This window comes from Acinonyx jubatus, chromosome A1, assembly GCF_027475565.1.
Source record: "Acinonyx jubatus isolate Ajub_Pintada_27869175 chromosome A1, VMU_Ajub_asm_v1.0, whole genome shotgun sequence".
In the NCBI taxonomy this organism is placed as follows: domain Eukaryota; kingdom Metazoa; phylum Chordata; class Mammalia; order Carnivora; family Felidae; genus Acinonyx; species Acinonyx jubatus.
The window spans coordinates 5,371,641-5,392,636 of record NC_069380.1 but is presented as its reverse complement, the minus strand read 5'-3'; the positions used below and the strand labels follow the sequence as shown (position 1 = coordinate 5,392,636).

General features: G+C 45.2%; 1 protein-coding gene and 1 long non-coding RNA gene across 4 annotated transcripts in view; one reads left to right on the top strand and one right to left on the bottom strand.

Moving 5' to 3' along the window:
* Positions 1 to 20,996, bottom strand: part of LOC106988928 (phospholipid-transporting ATPase IB) — a 624,663-nt gene that overhangs the window by 325,739 nt on the left and 277,928 nt on the right. For all 3 annotated transcript variants that reach the window (XM_027064563.2, XM_027064562.2, XM_027064561.2), the window contains exon 25: positions 5,740 to 5,912. In XM_027064563.2, coding sequence (XP_026920364.1) covers positions 5,740 to 5,912 — 173 coding nt within the window. The remainder of the gene's footprint in view (positions 1 to 5,739; positions 5,913 to 20,996) is intronic.
* Positions 15,843 to 20,672, top strand: LOC113600856 (uncharacterized). Its single transcript, XR_003421952.2, has 4 exons — positions 15,843 to 16,588; positions 16,696 to 16,821; positions 18,281 to 18,482; positions 19,018 to 20,672. It is a non-coding gene; the product is annotated as an uncharacterized LOC113600856 (long non-coding RNA).

Below are 20,996 nucleotides of genomic sequence, written 5' to 3'. Positions count from 1 at the left end.
ATGTGATCTCTTGTAACAGCTTCTTTCACTAGGTATGTGTTTGAGGCTCATCCATGTTGAGCATGTATATCCACGCTTTTCCCTTTTTATGTCCAAATAATATTCCACTGTATGGATACACCACCCTTTGTTGATCCATTCATCCATCAGGGGACATTTGGGTTGTTTCTACCTTTTGGCTGTTGTGAATAGCGCTGCTATGAACATCAACATACAAGTATCTGCTTGATTACCCGTTCTTGATTCTTTGGGTTGTACGCCTAGCAGTGGAATCGCTGGGTCAGAGGATAATCCTGTATTTAAATTTTTGAGGACAAAAATTGTTTAAGTTCTCTAGATGGTTCAGGATAAAGCTGGTGTTGTGACTCACGAACGGAGAGGATGAACGGGGCCCTGGAAAAAAATGGAACGCACCAGGGAGAAGACGTGGCAGGGGGGTGGTGTGACGAGGCTGAGGCAAAACCTTGGAAACAGGACACTTCAAAGGCTGCTGAAAAGATCCCATAAGGAAGACACGTAGGAAAAAGAGGAGTCACAGAAACACATGAGAATCCAGCGGGGGGAGCCACTGACTTCAGCTGCTGAGGAGGAATCAAGAAAGAAATTGGGAATCTTTGCATATGGCAAGATACAAGTCACTGGAGTCGGGGACCTGCTAGTTTCTCTGAGGCCCTGCTTACAAGGAGTCGGGGCCCACGTAAGATGTAAAGTAGAAGATACGTGAGTCCTGTCATATACTCTCATTTACTCTTTGCTCTTAACAGGCACAGACCATGTCACTATTCTCCCGGACACACAATGCACATATCAAGCCTCCGACAAAAATATGATTAGACCAACCAGTTTTTACCTCGATAGATAATGTGGCAGGGTCCCTGGCAGATACAACAGTAAACCTCAGGAGATTTCTGACCTGTACCTGTTTTGCTGACCATGTAATGACCTTTCTAGGATTTTAACTACATGGAAAATATTTTGGGTGTAATAAGGTATAACTAGCTAAATGTGTGTGAGTCTAGTGTCCGCAAAGTAGGTAACAAATTCTTACATTATTTCCTCTGTTTTCTGCCTAAAATTTTGTTTTCGCTTAAAGGTGTTATCAGTTTTTATACAACATCCGCCAGTCTTGGAATCAACGTTGACAGGACACGGGGCTTCACGAGCTCACCGAGGTTATTTTCCGAAAGCAATTATTTTCTTCTATTATTAGAGAAAGGGGTAACTTTTACAGTGATTACATTTTAAAGAAGAAAAGTGAGAATTAAGGTCAACCTTATGTTTGAAGTCACATTAAATTTAATTTACGGTTAAATTCTCAATGAATAGTAAGCAACATCTGAAGTACACGAGTGCTTTTTTTTTTTTTTTTTAAAGTAGGTGTTGATGTTCTTAAAATCTTGAGTGTGAAACCAGCCAAGAAATGTTTCCTAGAGTAGTAACAGCGGTACGCTCTCCTAGATTCCTTTTTTCAATTAGTGTTTCTATTTTGTAGACAGTAACAGTATTTAATTTGAAATTTCCTCTTTCTGTGCCAATTCCAGTTTGAAGTCCTTCCTGTGAAGTCTTTGAGTGCACAGCTTTATGTGATACACAAAGCCTTCTGAAAGCAGCCAAAGAAAGAAGGGGGAGAAGATGTTTTTCTTTAGTATCAAGCACCTGGCAAGGAAGCGGCGTGTTCCTGTAAAGCCTTGAAGGCATTCCTGCTCTCCCCGGAGAATCCAAACGGACTCGTTTTGATTTCCCTTTGAAAAACCATGAAGTGAGAGCACGTTTGCTTTGATTTAGTTTACCAGACTTTCCCATGTTGTTTCTTGTTGCTTGATTCTGCTCGCCGACAAGTCAGGGTGATGGCCCCGTGACCCACTCGCGGTTGGCAAGGGAGAGGGACGTCCTCACCGTGACTTCTGGCTCCGGGTGGAACTAGAGTAACAACCCCTAGTGCTGTGGACCTCGCAGAAACCAGGTACCTAACTCGGCAGCTTTACGGCACAGACACAAAGGGGAAATTATGAGAAAAGAGCGTTTCATCACTACTCCTTCTCCACTTCTTGCCATGTGCACGTCCCTGAGCTAACGTGCCCAAATGGAACCCAGGGAAGAAAGCACAGTATCAGCTGCTTCAAAAAGACAGGATAGAGGGGGCTCCTGGGTGGCCCAGTCCGTTGGGCGTCAGACTCTGGCTCAGGTCATCATCTGGCGGTTTGTGAGCCCAAGCCCCACGTCGGGTTAGCTGCTGTCAGCAAAAACCCGCTTCCGATCCTCTGTTCCCCCTCTCTCTACCCTCCCCGCACCCCGCTGCTTGTTCTCTCTCAAAAAACCAATTAAAAAAAAAAAAAAAAAAGACAGGATAGAGGCACCTGGGTCGCTCAGTGAGTTAAGCCTCTGACTCTTGCTTTCAGCTCCGGTCGCGATCTCACAGTTGTAAGATCAAGCCTGCACCCGGTGCTCCACTGGCTGTGGAGCCCGCTTGGGAGTCTCTCTTGCCCTTGTCCTCCGCCCCTCCCCCGCTTGCTCACACCCATGCACCTACAGGTGTGCTCTCTCTCAAAAAAAAGATTAAATAAGTAAAACAGGACACCAAAACACAGGATGAAACAATAAACAGATAAGGTGGACTTCGTCAAAACTGAAATCTTTTGTGCTGCCAACAACATCTTCAAGAAAATGAAAAGACAACCAACAGAACAGGAGGAAATATTTGTAAATCCTATTTCTGATAAGACAGTCGTATACGGTGTACATAAAGAACTCTTGCAACTCAACAAGAAGACAAATAATCCAACTTAAAAAAAATGGACTCGAACAGACATTGGCATGGCCGATACGCACATGCCAGGATGCTCAACATTATTCTTTTTTAATATTTCAATTAATTTAGTACTTCAATTTTTCTATTTTATCTACATTTTATAATTAATTACTATTAGCCATCAGGGAAATGCAAATCAAAACTATGAGATACCACTCTACCCCCACTGGGCTTAACAGTGAAAAAGACACATAACAAGTAGATGGATATGGCCAAGCTGGCACAGTCACAGATTGCTGGTGAGAGTGTAAAAGGGTGTAGCCACTTTGGAAACCGGCCTGATGGTTCTTCCAGAGATCAGACATAGACATACGAGCTGACACAGCATTTCTGCTCCTTGAGAAACGAAAACAGATGTCCATACGAAACGTATACATGAATCCCCATTGCAGCATTACTCATAGTGGTCAAAAAGTATAAACAATCCAAGTGCTAATCAAGATCGATGACTAACAGTGGTATATCTATGCAACGGAATGTTATTCAGCTATGAAAAGGAACGACGTACTGATATATTCTGCAACACGGACGAACCTTGAAAACATTACGTTAAGCGCAAGAAATCAGAAGACCCCATCTCGTATCCTTGTATTCATACGAAATGTCCCAGATAGGCAAATCTGTATAGACAAGAAAGCAGATTCGTGGTAGTTTAGCACTGAGCGAGGCTGGGGGGGGAGGCTGGAGGAGGATGGGGACTGACTAACAGGAGAAAAGAGGGTTTCTTTCGGGGGTGGCTAAAAATAGTCTGAAATTGGTTGTGGTCATGGTTACAACACGTCGTGAGCAGCCTCAAGGACACTGAACTATATACTTTAAAGGTGAATTGTATCTCAAGAAAATTGTTTAGGGGCGCCTGGGTGGCTCAGTCGGTTGAGCGTCCGACTTCGGCTCAGGTCACGATCTCGCGGTCCGTGAGTTCGAGCCCCGCGTCAGGCTCTGGGCTGATGACTCAGAGCCTGGAGCCTGCTTCCGATTCTGTGTCTCCCCCTCTCTCTGCCCCTCCCCCATTCATGCTCTATCTCTCTCTGTCTCAAAAATAAATAAAAAACGTTGAAAAAAAAAATTAAAAAAAAAAAAAAGAAAATTGTTTAAAAGAGAGAGAGAGAGAGAAAGGGAGACCGTTATACAACTCGGAAGCCTGGCCTTTCACGTCCAGATGCTTAGTCATTCCTCACTATTCTGGGTCCCTCTTACCGTGCCAAGCTTCCGGACGTGGAGGTAACACACAGCTCCTATTCACTGTTGTAAACACATTTGAACCTGTTCCTCGCCCTGGGGTCCTTGAACATCCTACAACCACAGTGCAACAGCTACATTCCTCTCCCCCACGGAGGCTCCACCGGCTGCCACCCCGGCTCTCCTTGGCCTTTGACGACATGTTCCAAATTACGAACAGGGTTCAAGAGAGAAGGATGAAATGATCGAGAGCTACCAGCGTCCGGAGACGGTTCAGGGCTCTGAGTATGTGTACTCACGGGAGAATGGCAACAGATTTTTTGGTCTCCAAGAAGAATCCCAAGAATCCCTAGAGTGGGGAGCAAGGTTGGAGAGGCAAGGGAGAGACTTTCCTGTAGCTGTCCCCCAGAGTTGCCGGCCATCCCAAACAGGCAGTGTCACGAGAGGCCTGGGTAGAGAGGTGTGGCAGATGATGTCACTAGGGCCTTTTAGTCAGGCAGAAACAGCACTGTCACCGCGACAGCCATTGTTCTGAACGGACGATGCTTGAACCCACAAGAGGCGTTCTTGAAGCATCAGTGCAGTGAGGAATTTAAAAGCATCCTGATAACTGACTTCTGAGAAAATACCCAAGGAAACAATGTACAAAAAATGTGTAACCCTAAAATATAAGAGCAAGCACAGATCAGGTTATTAATCCAAGGATTTGGACGGTGCACTGAACCATGTACTGTCCTTGGCACTGCCCAAGGACAGTAGTTTCGGAGATGGAAAGCTCTCCTCTCAGCTCTCAAGTCGTCTGCTGCACAACCAAGGTGGTGCCGCTCATCTTTCTAGTATTTTCTTTATAATCCTGACCCTCAAATCTCTATCAGAATTGGACCTCGCATGGCCAGTAGCCCGCGGAAGGTCGCAACGCCCACCCTCAGAAACCTTCCCAGATTTCCTGAAAAAACAACCAAGTCCCTCACCTGAATGCTAATACAGCACTGTGTGTCAACTAACTGGAATTCACATGAAAGCTTAAAAGACAACAACAAAGTCATCTGGCTGGGTCCAAACACAAAAGCTGGTATAGCGTGGCCCCCACCAAACCTCCTTACTGAATAGAAATACCTACTGTATGTCAGAAAAGAGGCATCCAAATTCCTCGAGTCTTGGAGATTGAGCCCAGACATCCAGAACCAAAGAACCAAGTAGCTAGGGCCTTGCCACACCTGCTCAGGGCAGACTTATTCCAGTTACTCTCCCAGGGCGAGTAAGACTGGAGGCCCCAGCTCTTCTATTGTGTTTTCAGGAGACAACAAACAGAACTGTAAAAACCACTAATTGCCTTACCTAAAATCTGTGAATGGATGGTTAAATTAGTATTTTTATTTTGCTAGGTTTTTTTTAATCTGTGTAAAGTTTTTATTTATTGTGAGAGAGAGAGAGAACGAGTACAAGCAGGGGAGGGGCAGAGACAGAGAGAGAGAGAGAGAGAGAGAGAATGAATCCCAAGTAGGCTCCACACCGTCAACACAGAGCCCAACTCGGGCCCTAACTCACAAACTGTGAGGTCATGACCTGAGTAGAAATCCAGAGTTGGATGCTTAACGGACTGAGCCACCCAGGCACCTCTATTTCGCTTGTGTTTCTTTTTAAATGAAACTTTACCCCTAGAATTTCCATGCATTGTTTGGTTTTTTTAATAAAAGCACAGGTTACAGCCACATTGGAACGTGAACCCCGCACAGTCTGCAACTGCTTACCTGCAGCATATGACCGCCTTACACGAAAGCGCCAAATCCAGGAAGCTTCTCCTGACTTCAAAGGACAGTGCGTACTTCAGGGTGTGGCCATCGATGATGAGGGCCACATCGTTCTCCTTGCCCAACAGATTCCCCAGGTCGGTGCAATGCTGCGTAATGGCTGCCCTTGTTGCCTGAAACGAGAGTTGGGGGGGTGGGGGCATGTGGTTAGTATTTCAAATTTTAGGTGTTTAATATATCAAAAGCAGAGTGCCATACCCATTCTAACGTAACGCATACAGAGTCCGATGTGGCGTGTGTCTGGAATTCGCTGGAATGCCTGCTAGGTCTGTTGTATGGATGAACGTATCCCCTTTAATGATATTTACATTTGACATTTAAAATAACCTACTCTAGTTACAGTCCAGGCTGAACTACGGCATCCAAATTCTTCTCTGTTGGAATTTTAATTGCTAAGGTTCTGAGGACAGTTTTTCTCCCCACTCCTTTATACTCCATATGGAGTTTTCTCAGTGCCTCTAGAACAGGAGACTCCATACAAACAAATGGGTGGCGATGTGTTTTTTTATTATTTCCAAAAGATAAAGGTGCTAAAACTTAAATGGCAAACATTTCTCAGTTTGCATAAAGCCTCCAAAAAGTATTAGGGGCTATAAAATTAATACAAAAGATTAATTTCTCTTCTCTGCTGAGATCTTCAGATTAAACCATTTCTCCCCATGGGTCGTCACAAGAAGAAACAAACTGATGTTTTTCATGTTCCAGAAAATATTTAATCAAATTAAACACTTTAAAATAATACGTTTTAAGATATTAGTACCAGCCTAAATAAGCACCTTGGTGTGATGTCTCTTATCAGATAGAATTAAAGCATAGAATCATTCTTTGGATTAAAAAAAAAAAAAAAAAAGTATGTCTGACTTCCCAGTGAATTTATGACTACGAGTAGGATACCTGCTTCAAACAGAAGAATAAAGTCTCTGGCTCACAAAAATATATGGTTTAAATGAATCAGGGAAACACAAAAGTCTGCTAAAATTATCGTCTGGACGACTGTCCTTTGGCTATTAAGCTACATTTACATATAATTTATCCACATGATAACATAAATTACCGTCTTCAAGAAACATGTCAAATGGACAGGAATCTTTCCACCGCTAGTTAAACTGAGCATCAGCTACTACCACAAAGTGGAAAACAGGTTCTACTGTCTTACTGCTCAGTTTTCATTCTCAGTAAGAGACTTCCAACAACACTTATCAGAAAGATGTATTTGAGGCATAATTGTGGCCTAGAGCCCCGTTCTGGAGTCAGATGGCCCAGGGACTGGTCCCAGCTCTCCACTTATTACCTCTGTGACCCTGGGCGGGTTACTTAACCTCTTTAAACAACAATTCTCAAGTGTAAAAATGGGGCTAAGAATACTTACCTCACAGCACTTTTGTTATAAACAAATGAGCTAATCAGGGCAACCTGCTTAACACTGAGCTTGGCAGATAATAAGCACTCAATGAAGCCCATTCTTCCTCTGGTTACTACCCTACATCTAGGAAGATACACAGTTGGGCTATTTTGGGCAGTGAATAAATGCCATTGCTGCTGACAACGCCTTCTTTGTCAGCGTAGTGACATAAGCATAATTGATAGAACAGTGCCCTAAGAATAAAAGTTGACTCTCAGTAAAATAGAGGAAACTTTACACATTTTTTTTTAACTCTTGATTAGTTGCATAATTCTGAATCTCAGACAAAACGTCTACGTTTACCTTATCTGTGCCAACAGCCTGCCCTTTAGAATCTGGGTGGAAAGAAGAAAATCCCACCCACTCAGGGAAATCCCGGTGGCGGCCTGGGTGTGTTCACCAGGAAACTCAGACAAGTCTGGGCGATTCTGGAGAGGGTGCTGGCCAGAGGTCGATGCGGGGGGCACAGAAAAACCTCCTGGAAAATATCTTACTGAAAGGGACGAGGCAAGATGTATGGAACTGGTCCTCGGACAACGTGCCAATACTGTCGTGGAGGCACCGTCTAGCCCAGTGAAACTTACCCTCGCTGCCACCCCACCCCCTGGACTTATGGAGGAAAAGGTTGAAGAATTCAAATCCCTGAGATGAGGAGACCCCTGCCTGTGGCTGTGTTTTAAGGGGGCACAGTACAAATGGAGATACGCGACAGCGGTAAGATTATGGAGGGTACTTTCTCCACTTAGGGTTATTTCTGTCCTGCTCATAAAGACAGACTGGAGCCTTCTTCCTCAGCCTAAGGGTTGGCAGCTGACCGCCCGCGAGCGTGAGAGGCTCTGGGGCATGAGCAGGGAGGGTGCCAAGCACTGGGAATGGGAATGGCAGAAATACGGTTAATGAGGAAACCATGCTCCTCAGACACAGACAGTCCTCCCCTTGCCCCCACAATCAGTCAAGCAGTTATACGGAAGGACCCGAAAGGGAGCTGGAGTTTCAACAGTGGCAGGCAGGGACACAGAGTCGCACACATGGCCCCTCTTCCTGAGAGCCTCGTATGCCACAGCCCACGGTGGCCTGGGAAACATGGATGACACTGAGTTGACAGGTTTCCAAGTCGACCCGGGAAAAGTGCTGTGGACTCAATGTGTGTATCTCCCCAAAACTCATATGTTGAAACTCTAATCCCCAATGTGATGGTTATTTGGAGGTGGGGCCTTTGGGAGGTAACTAGGTCACGAGGGGGAGGCACTCCCAATGAGATCAGTGCCCTTACTAGAAGGGACGAGGGAGTCTCTTCCTTCTCTCCCTTTCTCTCTCTCTCTACCCCGCCCACTCTCCCCCCTCCAGCCACGGGAGGACACAGCTGAAGACAGCTGCTCCACAAACCCGGAGGAGAGCCCTTGGATCCAATGTCCTTGGAGCCAATGGATCTGCCGGCACCTTGATCTTAGACTTCCCAGCCTTCAGAACCATGAGGAATAGATTTCTGTTGGTTAAGCCACCCAGTTTTGGGGCCAGCAGACCAAGCTAAGACAAAAGACGACCCCTTGAGCCCACCGGTGATGCAGCACTACTCTTGGCATAATGGATTTGGATGCGAAAAGACGTGGCCTGTGACCAAGGCAACACACAGACGGAGCACACGACAACTGCCATCACGTTTACTGCCTGGAATGAGCCTCCTAACGTAGCAGCCGTAGGACAGATGCGCGCTTAGTACCGAACGTGGAAGAGAAGGCTGCTAATACGGGGGCGCAGGGAGAGGGGAGGCAGGACAAGGCCTCCTGGAGCAGGAGATGCCCGTGGAAGTGAATGATGACCCCTTGGCCGAGTTGAACTGCAAACCGTAGAAACGTAGCAGTCACGTTTTCCCTTTGCAGAGACTGAACCAAACATGACTGTTACTATGTGGGCCATTTGGCCCTCCTGGTACATTTTCCTTTCCCTTTTTTCCAAGTTTTTATTTAAATTCCAGTTAGTCAACGTACGGTATAATATTAGTTTCAGGTGTAGAACCCAGTGATTCATCATTTACATACAACACCCAGGGCTCCTCACAACTGCCCTCCTTAATACCCATCGCCAATTTAGCCCATTCCCCTGCCCCTCCCCTCCAGCAACCCTCAGCTTGTTCTCTATAATTAAGAGGCTGTCTTCTGGTTGATCCTTCTTATTCCTTTTGCCTGCCACGCTCTCTACTCCTAACCGCCGCTCCTATCCAAACCGTCCTGTTCTCTCACTTCATCTACACGGACTCGCACCTTTGCCTTCGAGATTGAAAACCTTCCCTCCCACTAAAACCTCTCCTAACTCCCCATCCTCCCAACTCCACCCTTGACTTGTCTCCAGCCTCCACTTCAGTTCCTTCCAATGCCCACTCAGCAATAATCTTTGATCAAACCCAGACTGGTTGGGTTCATTGCACATGTGTGGCAGAATATAGGTCCCTTCTGTGCAGTTCTCAAGCAAGGCAATCGAAGGTATGACTATCACAAACAGTTCCTTATTCTCAAATGGACTATGATTCAAAAGTCTATTTGTAAGTCGGTTATTGGGCACTTAGAATCTATTTTCCCAAAGGAACGATGTTACAAATTGTGGTTGGATCCCAGGGCCTGTTAATGCCTATTTAGCCTAGTCGCTAAACTTTATACTGCAGTCTCTTATTTTAATAAAAAACCAATTACTGAAAGTTACAATGGACTTAGCTGTTATGAGGGGCACGGGGAGTTGGGACTAGAAGTTTCATTCCCAGAAAGATACAGAACATTCCAAAACCCTTCGCTAGAATTTGCCTTTTAGGCATTAATACTAAACAATCTACTTCCAGGTTTTCATACATGTTCTACAATTTTATTTTCCTTTGCAATTAAAAACACACACGGTTTATAGCCAAAAGCGAGCGAGTGCAACTACAGACCGTTCCTGTAGGTGCACCAAACACTCACCGCTCCCTTGGTTCAGCTGTACTGGGAGCCCTGCATTTCTTATCAGTAAGCTCTACGCTGGCCTTTCCATTTTCAGGGTTTTTTTTTTTTTAATTATATAAACACCATAGACAGTGCTACTCTTGATCTCAGGAAATGGTTGTCTGCTCACAGATCACAGGTTCATCTGAAGTACAGCTGAAGTTCAATCTGAATTTATGCGCAGGTGGGATCTGAAAGGTGGCTCTCCGGTTAATCACTCTGGGTTTAATCAACCCAGAAAGATGAAGATTTCTAGAATCTGGATGCATTTCTACCGATTTGCAGATAGCAGGAATCTTTCCTCAAAATGAAACCGTTCCAGCAACACTGAAAAATGTCGAGGTAGGTAACCCTCTCCCTCCGTGAGCTTGGCAAGTGTCGAGAGGAATTTCTTAGACGCTGAGGTAGCAGCAGCTGCCTCAGACCCCCCTTTGATGTTCTGCAAATTCCAACGGGCTCAGAGCTGACCATGCTGAAAGCCAGGATGGTTCAAGTTTCACGAGCAGCCATTCAGCCAAATCATACTACGCCTTCGAGAGCAAACTCCCTTCTCCTGGATTAACCTCGGGCTAATGAGTATCTAATGGTGATGCTCATCCTCTAGACCATGGGTCCAAAAGGGTTTTGTTGTTTTTCCATTCCAGCCGCCTATTTTTCTTGTCTCTTGCCCGCTGTCACATGTGACTTCTCTCGCCACTGCATTCTACCATTGTTTCACCCGTTCCCACTGTCCCGACTGTCAGACCAGCCACAGCAGCATTCTTCTTATTCTTGCCACTTCCTTTATTTTACTATCATTTTCGCTTCCAATATAATCACACTTGTTTCCTGACAGCATTAACACGCACAATACTTTGGCATTTATAAATCCTAATGGATATGAAAGTCTGTAACACTTAAAAGACAAAGCACAAACCCAGCAAACCCACGACGGGCAAAGAAAGAAAGTCAAGGCTGGGAAGACAAGATAGTGACTCATGGCCCCTACTGGCAGCTGTTGATGCCTGGAGAGCTGATACCTTTGTGCTCTGGATGTTGCTTTGTTCTAATCTATGAATACCTCTAAACGAGGTTCGTTAAAAAGTAAGAGGAATCTCTGTTAAGTGTGTAATGTTTCAAGGATTTCCTAGAATGCTAATAATTTCAAGGAGGATAGGATGCTATTTCACAGGCACTGGGCAAACCTTCTTAAGACATAGTTTGGCCTCTTGCCTCCATGTACCCAAGTACCTGTCTGGTACCCTCAAGCCACCTCTTATTGTCACCCCCATCAAGCGTTTCTCGACACTGGCCATCTCCACCTCCCACAAAATGTTCTATTGCTGACAAAAAAAAATTTTTTTTTTATCTTCGGAGAGTAAACCAACTCAATTTACTGAATTCACAGCAACAGACAAGCCTCTACAGAGGTTTTGTTTTGGTTAATCGACTTCATTGAGCTATAATTAATGTAAGGTTGACCCATTTTAAATGCACAATTCAAGGAGTTTCGGCAACGGTACGCAGTCACGTGACTCTGTCCATAACCAACACATAGAACATTTCCATTGCCCTAAAAACGTCCCGTCCTGCCATTCTGCAGGCAATCCGACCCCCACCCCACCCCCAACCCATTCCCTAGCAACCCTCAATCCACTCTGTCACTATAGTTTTGCCTTTTTGCGGATGCCATATAAATAGAATCAGAGTTCACAGCGTCTTCTGTCTGGCCTATTCATCTAGCCTAAGGCTTTGCGATCTGTCCAGTGTTTCTGCACTCATCAATTCCTTTCTGTTTCTGAGTCGTATTCCCCTGTATGAATATGCCCCATTTTGTTTAATTCACTCACCCATTATTACACATCTGGGTTGCTTCCAGTTTTAGGAGATCATAGATAATGCTAGAGTAAGTATTTTAGTCTTTGTGTGGACACGTACTCCTACTTCTCCTGGGTAGACACCTAAGATTGGAACCACTCTGTCATACCACCTACACAGACACACAGGGCAAGTGTTCATCTAACTTTAATTTTTTTTTTTAACATTTATTCATTTTTGAGAGACAGAGAGAGACAGAGCATGAGCAGAGAAGGGGCAGAGAGAGACACACACAGACTCTGAAGCAGGCTCCAGGCTCTGAGCCATCAGCACAGAGCCCGATGCGGGGCTTGAACTCACGAACTGCGAGATATGACTTGAGCCAAAGTCGGACACTCAACCGACTGAGCCACCCAGGCGCCCCAAGTGTTGACCTAACTTTAAAGAGACCGGGAGGGGCTGTTTCCGACTTAAAAAGACACGGCTGAGGCACTTCGCCTTCTTCCCAGGCCCACGTGCACTCTCTGGCTGCTCCCCGCAATCCTTGTCCACACGGGCACCATCAGTCTTTTCGATTTCAGCCCTCCTCGTGGGCGTGCAGTATCAGATTTAGTGGTTTTCATTTGCATTTCCCTCATGACTAATGGTGTTGACTATTTCCTAATGCTTAATGAATTAAACGAATTCTGTCTGGGGGGATTTTAAGACACACAAGTAAGCAAAGTGGAATAATTCAGGGAGTACACAGGGGCCGTTCTTGTGCAGGCTGATAAGCCCCAAGAACCCCTCTTCAGGAGAGCTGGGATATATCCTACTTTTCAATTTCTTCTTTTTACATCTCTCGTCTCTAGAAGACCCACGTTTTCGTGGAAAGGCATCCCAGACAGTGTGAGAAGGGGGACTCAGGAGGTGGGGAATATGGCAGAAAACTGGCAGCAGCTGTAAATGAACAAGTACCATTTATTTAAAGGGGGGGGACCATTTACCATTTATTGTCCACTTATTTTTAGCCTTCAGGGCCTAGAAAATGTCTGAAGACTACAATCACTGCTATTTATTGGAAGACCACTTGACTAACAGTTGTGACCGAGCTCAAATCATTCAGGTTAAAGAATTCCCTGAAAACATGTACTTTCATTATCACAAAGGATATTAAATAGCAAACCTAATAGGCTTACTTTATTCAAAAAGCTGTATTTTGATTTTAGTAGCAGGAATCGTCTTACATGCTAAACAAATATATTCTTGAATGGCCATATATAATGAGATCTCAAAAATAATTTATATGCTCTAAAAAGCATTGCTATTTGAATATGGACTGCCAATCCTTTTTTTTTCAATTTGTTAAAATGTGGAATTCTTCTTAAAGTAGATAACCCTTTTCCTCTAAGAAAATGATTTCAAAGTGTGACCCTCCTGCAAGAAGAATGCAAAATCAGCATTTGTCAGTGATCATTCAGCTGTGTATAAAATGACCCTCCATAATTCCATGAATGATTGCTTGTCACACGTTTGTCCAGACTGGATCTCTGGGAGTCACCGGAGACTTCAGAGACACAATGAATCACTGCCACGGTTAATATCACACTAACCAGGAGTAATTTTACTATGAACACAAACACTTTAACTTAATTAATTTTCTGACCTTTGGGGATTTAAATTTTTAACCTTCGGCGTATTCATAGCTATCACCTATTTAGCTATCTCTAAAATCTGCTCGACACTTGGAGTTATTTTCAAGTGCCCGGGCCAAACACAATGGTGATCACGTTTATACATTTAAAAAGAAACTACTGCAGAAAACCATCTCCAGACAATTAAAATTTGCAAAGTAGTTGAAATGAACCGCGTGATTAATTATGTCACATAAACTTTAGCAAAGGAAGACAGAGTGCCATCTTACACAGAAAGACAAGGTACCGACAGCAACCCAAAGATCCACATTTGGCTCAAGTGACGAATGCTGGTGTCTGCTAAGTCATCACAGAAAGCATAGAATAAGTAGCACAAAGTCATTTCAATTTGTGAGCTACTCCCTTGCTTTATAATAAAACCAATTTTTTATATAACTTATTGTCAAACTGGTTTCCATACGACACCCAGTGCTCCTGCCGACAAGCGCCCCCCTCACTGCCCATCACCCACTTTCCCCTCTCCCCCAACCCCCACGAACCCTCAGTTTGTTCTCGGTACCCAAGAGTCTCTTACGGTTTGCCCAATTCCTTAAGACCATATGCTCACTTTTTGAATAACCCTTACAGGTGCCGTGTAGGAAAATGAACATAATAATCTTAACTAGCTAATTTCCTGCCCTTAAGAACTCAAAGATTTAACTTTAGTATTTCAATAGTACAGCCACTACACTTACTACTCCTAAAATCTTCTTAACTCTCAGAGGAATTACAATGTGCCCAGGCTGTGTGTGACTCATGCAAACAGCACATGACAGTATTAAAAAAAAAAAAAAAAAAAATCCAAATCCACACGAGGCAGCTGTGGTCTGTGTGAAGTAGCGAACAGGGAATCATGAAGGCTCTGGCCACGCGAAGACACTGTGATCTTTGGCTCACCACTAGGACCTACTGGAGCAAAAAGACGACACACAAATTGCTGAGACTGGCCCACCACCCACAGCGCCCCGGCTGTGGCTGAGCCACCTCAGACAAGTTCTGGAAAGCACCTACCAGTGGGACCTCTTCGATTTTCCTTGAATCAGCAGGAGTCGGGGGGAGAGAGAGAGTTATGCGAGAGGAAAGAACAGCTGTATACAAATCCCCTGCTATGTTAGGAAAATATGTCGTGTTTATGTGGAACAATGGTAGCACATTTAAAACTGGGAATACTTTCTAGAGGATACTCGCCAGTTGGTGAAATCAGTGGTGTATTTTATTACATATGGATTTTTAAAATAAAACCAAATAAGTAAGCAAAAATGTGTAGAATAAGTCCCATTTCCACTGGAGATCACCACACTGATGACTGGGCAAGGAGGAACTCTCAGCACATACGCCTGGCCAGAAGGCTTCCCCAGTTGTGCAGAATCCATTAACAAACTGGGGGGGTGGGGGGAGGGGGCAGGCCGGGAGTCAGGCTGGAACACCCCTCACCATTCTCTTGTCTACACAGACTGACAAGGATTCAAGGTCACGGAGACAGAAGTTTACATTGAAATATAGAACAAAAAAAGAAAAACCTTTAATCAATCTTTAGCCATTAAGAGCTTGTTATGTGCACAGGTTTGTAGGGGTGGAGAGGCCCAGAGCAAAGGAAGGAGACAATGGCACACGACAGCCAAAGACCACTGCGGGCAGCAGGTACCGACGCAGGCCTGTAAGGCTGGGGAACCACAGGCACAGCTGGGAAGGTACCGGGGCGGGGGGGGGGGGGGGGGTTGGCGAGGCTGGGAGGACAGAAGGAACCATTTGTACACCCAAATGCAAAGCAACGGCTTCTACATATAAAAATACCACACTCAGATGTTCACCCATCGACAGCAGAGATGACGGAGTGGGACGGGAAGCGGACCAGCAAGGAGCCTTCAGATGATGAGAGTCTAACCTCTGACTGGGGTCACAGAGACAAAACCAGGAAACGCAGTTCACGAGAAGGATGCGTGGTGTCTGGTCAGAGGGCAAGAGAGGAGATGGGGAGGGTAGCCAGCGTCTGGCCTGCTAAAAGAGGCCAGTGGCTGGGAAACGGATGTGGGAGCACACGGGGAGGGGTCTGTGACTGGGGGACAGCAGATACTTCATTTTGACTTTGCGTACAGACAGGTGGCTCTTTGGCTCAAGAACAACCTACCGTTCCCTGTAAGTACTGGTCTGAACGCCTGGGGGGGGGTGGGGGGGGGAGTAGGGAGCCTCTCTGGCCCTGGACTACCCCGCACTGCTCTCTGGGGACACCGCTACTCAGAAGTCGCTCCGAAGTCTGCGGAGCTCAGAGCGAACTTCCGGCAGCCACCGCTTGTCCTTTGTGGATCATGTAACCCCTCAATCAATGCCGGCTGAAGACTGGAAAAAGAAACCGTTTGGGCAGTTTCCTTACCACTCCCTCTGGGTGAAGAAAGCAAACAAACAAATCACTCAGCATACAGCAGGTGCTGAGAAAACGCTTGCCACCCGTTCTGGGGGGAATATTTGCTGCTTCCTGAACTCCTGACCCTGGCCAGAACAATCGCTCACTGTCTGGTGTGAATCATCTCTGCTCCTGCTGTCCCTTCTGCACATCACTGCACTCGTCTGGGGACAAGGGCCTTCTATTCATAGTTCGTTAAAGCACTTGAGACATTAGCTTGGCAGACCACTCACACATTAAGTGGCCGTGGGACGCCAAACGCGAGGGCGCAGCCACGCACGGAACTGCAAGAGCTCTCTTCGAGGCGCTTACGCGTTCGTGAGGAAACAGGTATGGAGCAAATAGATACCTCACACCTGCCGTGAGTTTTATGGGCCACGAACGAAGTCCAGCGGGGCTCAAGAAGCAGGAGTCCATCGGAAGCCGGACAAGGGCATCAGCCAAGGAGACCGAGACTGGCTTACGGGCAGAAGTACAGCAGTTTATGCCCAACTGGAGAAAAGGTCCTGACGATTGATTTGCGTGGCCAGGAAACATAACCAACACGGTGAGTGTAGGTTAAGTATTCACCCCACATTTGGCAAAAAAATTTTTTTATCCAAAATTTAAAAGCCACGAGAGCTTTGACAGCCGGTGTCTCTTGAAAAATTACAGTCTCTGGGAGGCCTAGACCCGTGGTTCCTGCGAAGCAACATCCAACCATCCCCGACAAATGCACGCCGGCCACGGTGCCACCCAGTCCCTACTGTCGCCCCAACACTGGGAGGCCAAGTATCACTGGTCAGTGGGCATGTGCTGTGGTTGCTCTGACCCACTTCTCCATTGAAAGTGGGAACGAAAATCACCAGGGCGGGCCAGAGCTTGCTGGTGACGGGGTGAGGGGGGCAGACAGAGAGCTACGTTAGCACTCCCACCATGCCCCTGGCCCTGCCGGCCGGGGCCCCACGCTCCCAGCTCGATGAGCACCGTGTTCTTTGGTTTCTAACTGGACACAAGGCGAGGTCCCACCGGGGCTCTGCCCACATTCTCGTCACAGCTGTCGTGGGCCGTTGCCAATCCAGGCACGGTTCCAGATTCTTTATTCGACCTAGTTGATGAAGGTTCTGCCCCTAAAATTAAACTAGTAAAACTGAGAGAACATGCAAATTCCCAGATTGAAAACCCAAAAGCTGTCCAGAGGAATGAGGATTTGCTGAAGCTCCTGAAATCGCTTTCAGTAGAGATTTCACCTTTGACGCGTGCACGCACGCACACACACACACACACGCACGCACACACACACACATTTTCCAGATGGCTAGAATTTCTATAGGGAAAAATGAAGCGTCAGCTGTAGTACTGAAATTTTTGCGTAAGATGGCATATTGGATGGAAGGAATAACTGTGAATGTGTCTATAAGAACTTCTTTCTTCATGTACACATTTTTGGGCTCCTAAGCCTTAGTGCTAAATGCTTGAGACAAGAGATGAAAAGTTATTCTGAGAAGAAAATAAATAATATATACACACACACACACATACACATATACACACACATACACGATATACATGATATCCTAGAAAAAACATAAAATATAGAAAATATTTATTATAAAATACCAAATATCAGGTGTACATATGGGTATGTGTAGGCGTATAATACATACATATATGCGTGTGTGTATAATATAAAACAGAAACCACTTTTGTGAACCTTAAGAAATTAAACTCAATTCAACAAACGCTATGCTGTTACATGCAGGTGATATTCAAAGTCGTGGGGATAAAAAGAGAACTCCCTTGCCTTCCACCAGGTGCACATGAATGAGAACACAGGCTAAGGGCTATTATAGGGGACTGTGAAGAAAAGAATAATAACATCCATGACAGAGACGTAGATTCTAACAGGGGAGGGGCAAGGAGCAGGAGAAAACTACCAAAAGGCAAATTTAACACTGGAACGCTTAGCAGAGATTAGGAATGGACAGAAGGGCACTCCTTTGAAAACAACTCTGCAGAAGGACTGCGGCCTGACAACTGTCCTCACCTGTCCGTGTATGTAAGAGGAACACCTAGAAATGCCCCTGAAACCTGGGCTTGGGACAAAGGGGATATCCCGCATTAAGAAAGCTGAATTTCTGAATCCTATAAGAAAAATGATTCAAGGCTCAGTCCAAGGACATTTCCTACGTGTATCTCTGGGGATCTCAGCTGGTCTTACGTCCTTAAATATGTCAGACTCACAAGTTTATATCTCCAGGTAGAACTTCTCCGCCAAATTCCAGACCCGAATATCCAACAACGTCACTTGGCATCTCCACTTGGTTGTCTTATAAGGAACTGCAAACATCATGTCCACACTGGGCTCCTTACTCCCTCCCTCCCAAGCTTGCTGTTCCCTGCATTAAATCTTCTGAGAACACCAACAGTGGGAACACAGCAGGGGAACGTCAACCTTCCAGGTACTCAAGCCAAAAACATTGGGCTTATTCTTATTCCTTTATTGAACACCCTAAATAATCAATTCATCAGTCAACAATGTGACCTGTGTCTTTGAGATACATATAGAATCTGACTACCTCTCACCAAGGCCCTGCTAAAGCCACCTTCCCTCTCCTACACCATCATAGCAAACTCCTAAATTACTCCTGGCTTTGGCCCTTCCCCCACCCCCACCCTGTTCTCTTTTCTCACCATAACAGAGTCCTGATAACAAGAAAGGCAGATCCTGTCACTCGGTTCAGTCTTCAGAAGCTTCTGAAGAGCCAGGGCCTTACCCTGCCCCGTGGGGCCCAACCCCCCCGAACTGTGGCTCTGACCACGGCACCCACTGACATCTTGGTGTTCCTCAAATACGCTCTCCTGCTCCCTTCCAGCTCTCTCCCAGATTTCCAATGGCTCGTCCCCTCTCCCTGATGAGATCCTTCTCGGTGGCTCTACTTAAAAACACACTCCCCTGTGCACACCCATTTCCCTCTCCCGATTTATGTCCCTCAGGGCACTGATTTATCCGAATCTTTCTTGAGTGAAAGGCCATGGGGAGCTGAGGGACAAGTTCGGACACCATGCCAACACCCACACCTACAGCAAGCCCTGGACTGAGGAAGTGAAAGATTTTTCAGAGGTAAAACGTGCAGGGTTTGGTAACAATGTGAGGGCAGTGCGTGGGGATGGTAATATGGGCAACAGCCTGACAACCTTCATGGAGATGGAAAAGGACAGAGGGATGAGGGGAGGGGGAGAGAGAGGAAGGGCACATAGGAGTTCAATTTCTGAGCATGCTAATTAAATGTGTCACATTAATACATGCATTAATATATCTTTCTTAGATACAGTTCAAAGCCTAATCAACTCCTCCAAGGCAATTGTTCAAGGTTTAAGTTACTCCTAAATTACGTAAGCTCAAAGACTCACAAGGGCTCAAATTCACTGGGTACAGAGGCTCCAGGTAACACTCTATCCTCCAGAACAAAAAAAAAAAAAAAAAAAAACAAAACCCCAAGTACAAACACCAGAAAAATGTGGGAAATGATGGCTTGCAGAAGACCAGAGTGTCCCTAGTGCTTGAAACTATGTAAAGAATAGAAAAGAAGTGGCTCTGTTCTCCAGACTTACATTTAATAGGTTCTAAATCCAGCACAGATTTGACCTTTGCTTTAAATAGATTTTCTTGGAGAGAAGGGAAGAAAACATTGATTCATCTGAGACTCCTGAACGACCTACTGTTCACATTACTTGAAATAAAGTCTGCTTTAAATCAGAATTCTTGGGACACAGAAATAAATATACCAAGAGGTTTCTAATTCTATGCTTTCGCCAGCTGATTATTTTCATTCACAACAGTGGACGAACTCGATATGGTCTTTCCAGAAGAAGGCCCATGGCCACAGAGAGAGCACACAGAGGAATCAATCAGATCAATGCCATTCGGGCTCAGACTTGAGCTTGTCTTGCGATCAACACTTTCAATAGAACAAATATGAGAAGTATGTGAAATGGAGAGGACTTTTGGGGGGTGTTCAAAGCCCATGCTAATTTAGCAACGTTTGAGGAGTAAGGGAAACCTAGAAGCAAAAATGTTTCCAGGGAGATGGAAAAATGTTTCCAGGGAGATCGAATCATTCAATACCAGGATTGTTCACTCAGGAAACAGGAAACATACAAGCTTTCCCACTCTGCTAAACTCAGTCATTAAGATCAGTGCCACAGATTTAAGGGCTAATTAGGTAGTTAATATATAATCCTTGCCCTAAACCTTCTTAATCTATTCTTTAGCAATTTTGAGTGTTTCACTGCTCTTATTAACCCATTGTCAGAAGACATCTGGAGAGACAAAATACAAATATACATTGAACAGACGTACGCCTTACTATCTGTTTGCTTCTGTTTAAGAAAGAATTTGAAAATATGCGTTGGGTACCATGTAGATAAATGATCTCAGGGCACCAGACAGGTAATAAAGGTACAGCTCCGACATGAAGGCGGGGCGGGGTCTGTGGCCAACTGGGATATGTCCTGTACCACCTGCCATTATTCACAATGCCATCCAAGCAGAACACTACTGCAATCCGCATTCGGCTCACTGACCATCGGCTTGACACAAAAATCAAGCATGATCAGGGACTCACAATAAAAAAAAAAAAAAAAGGAAATGATGATTCATCCAGCATTTTCCCAAAACGGCGAATACCTTTTTTCCTACACAAGCTAGTTTGTTTCTTTTTTTTTATTGTTAAGTTTCAATTTTAATTCCCGTACAGTTAACACAAAGTATTATGTTAGTTTCAGGTATGTGATAGAGGGATTCAACAATTCTGTATATACCATTCGGTGCTCACGAGCGTACTCTCTTATTCTGAGCAACCGACACAAAATGCTTTCGCTGACACCACCGTCTGTAATCGCACATTACCCTCTTCCTGGTAATAGGAAAGCAATGGCTTCTGGGCAATTCAACGGAGACAAGGACTCATCCC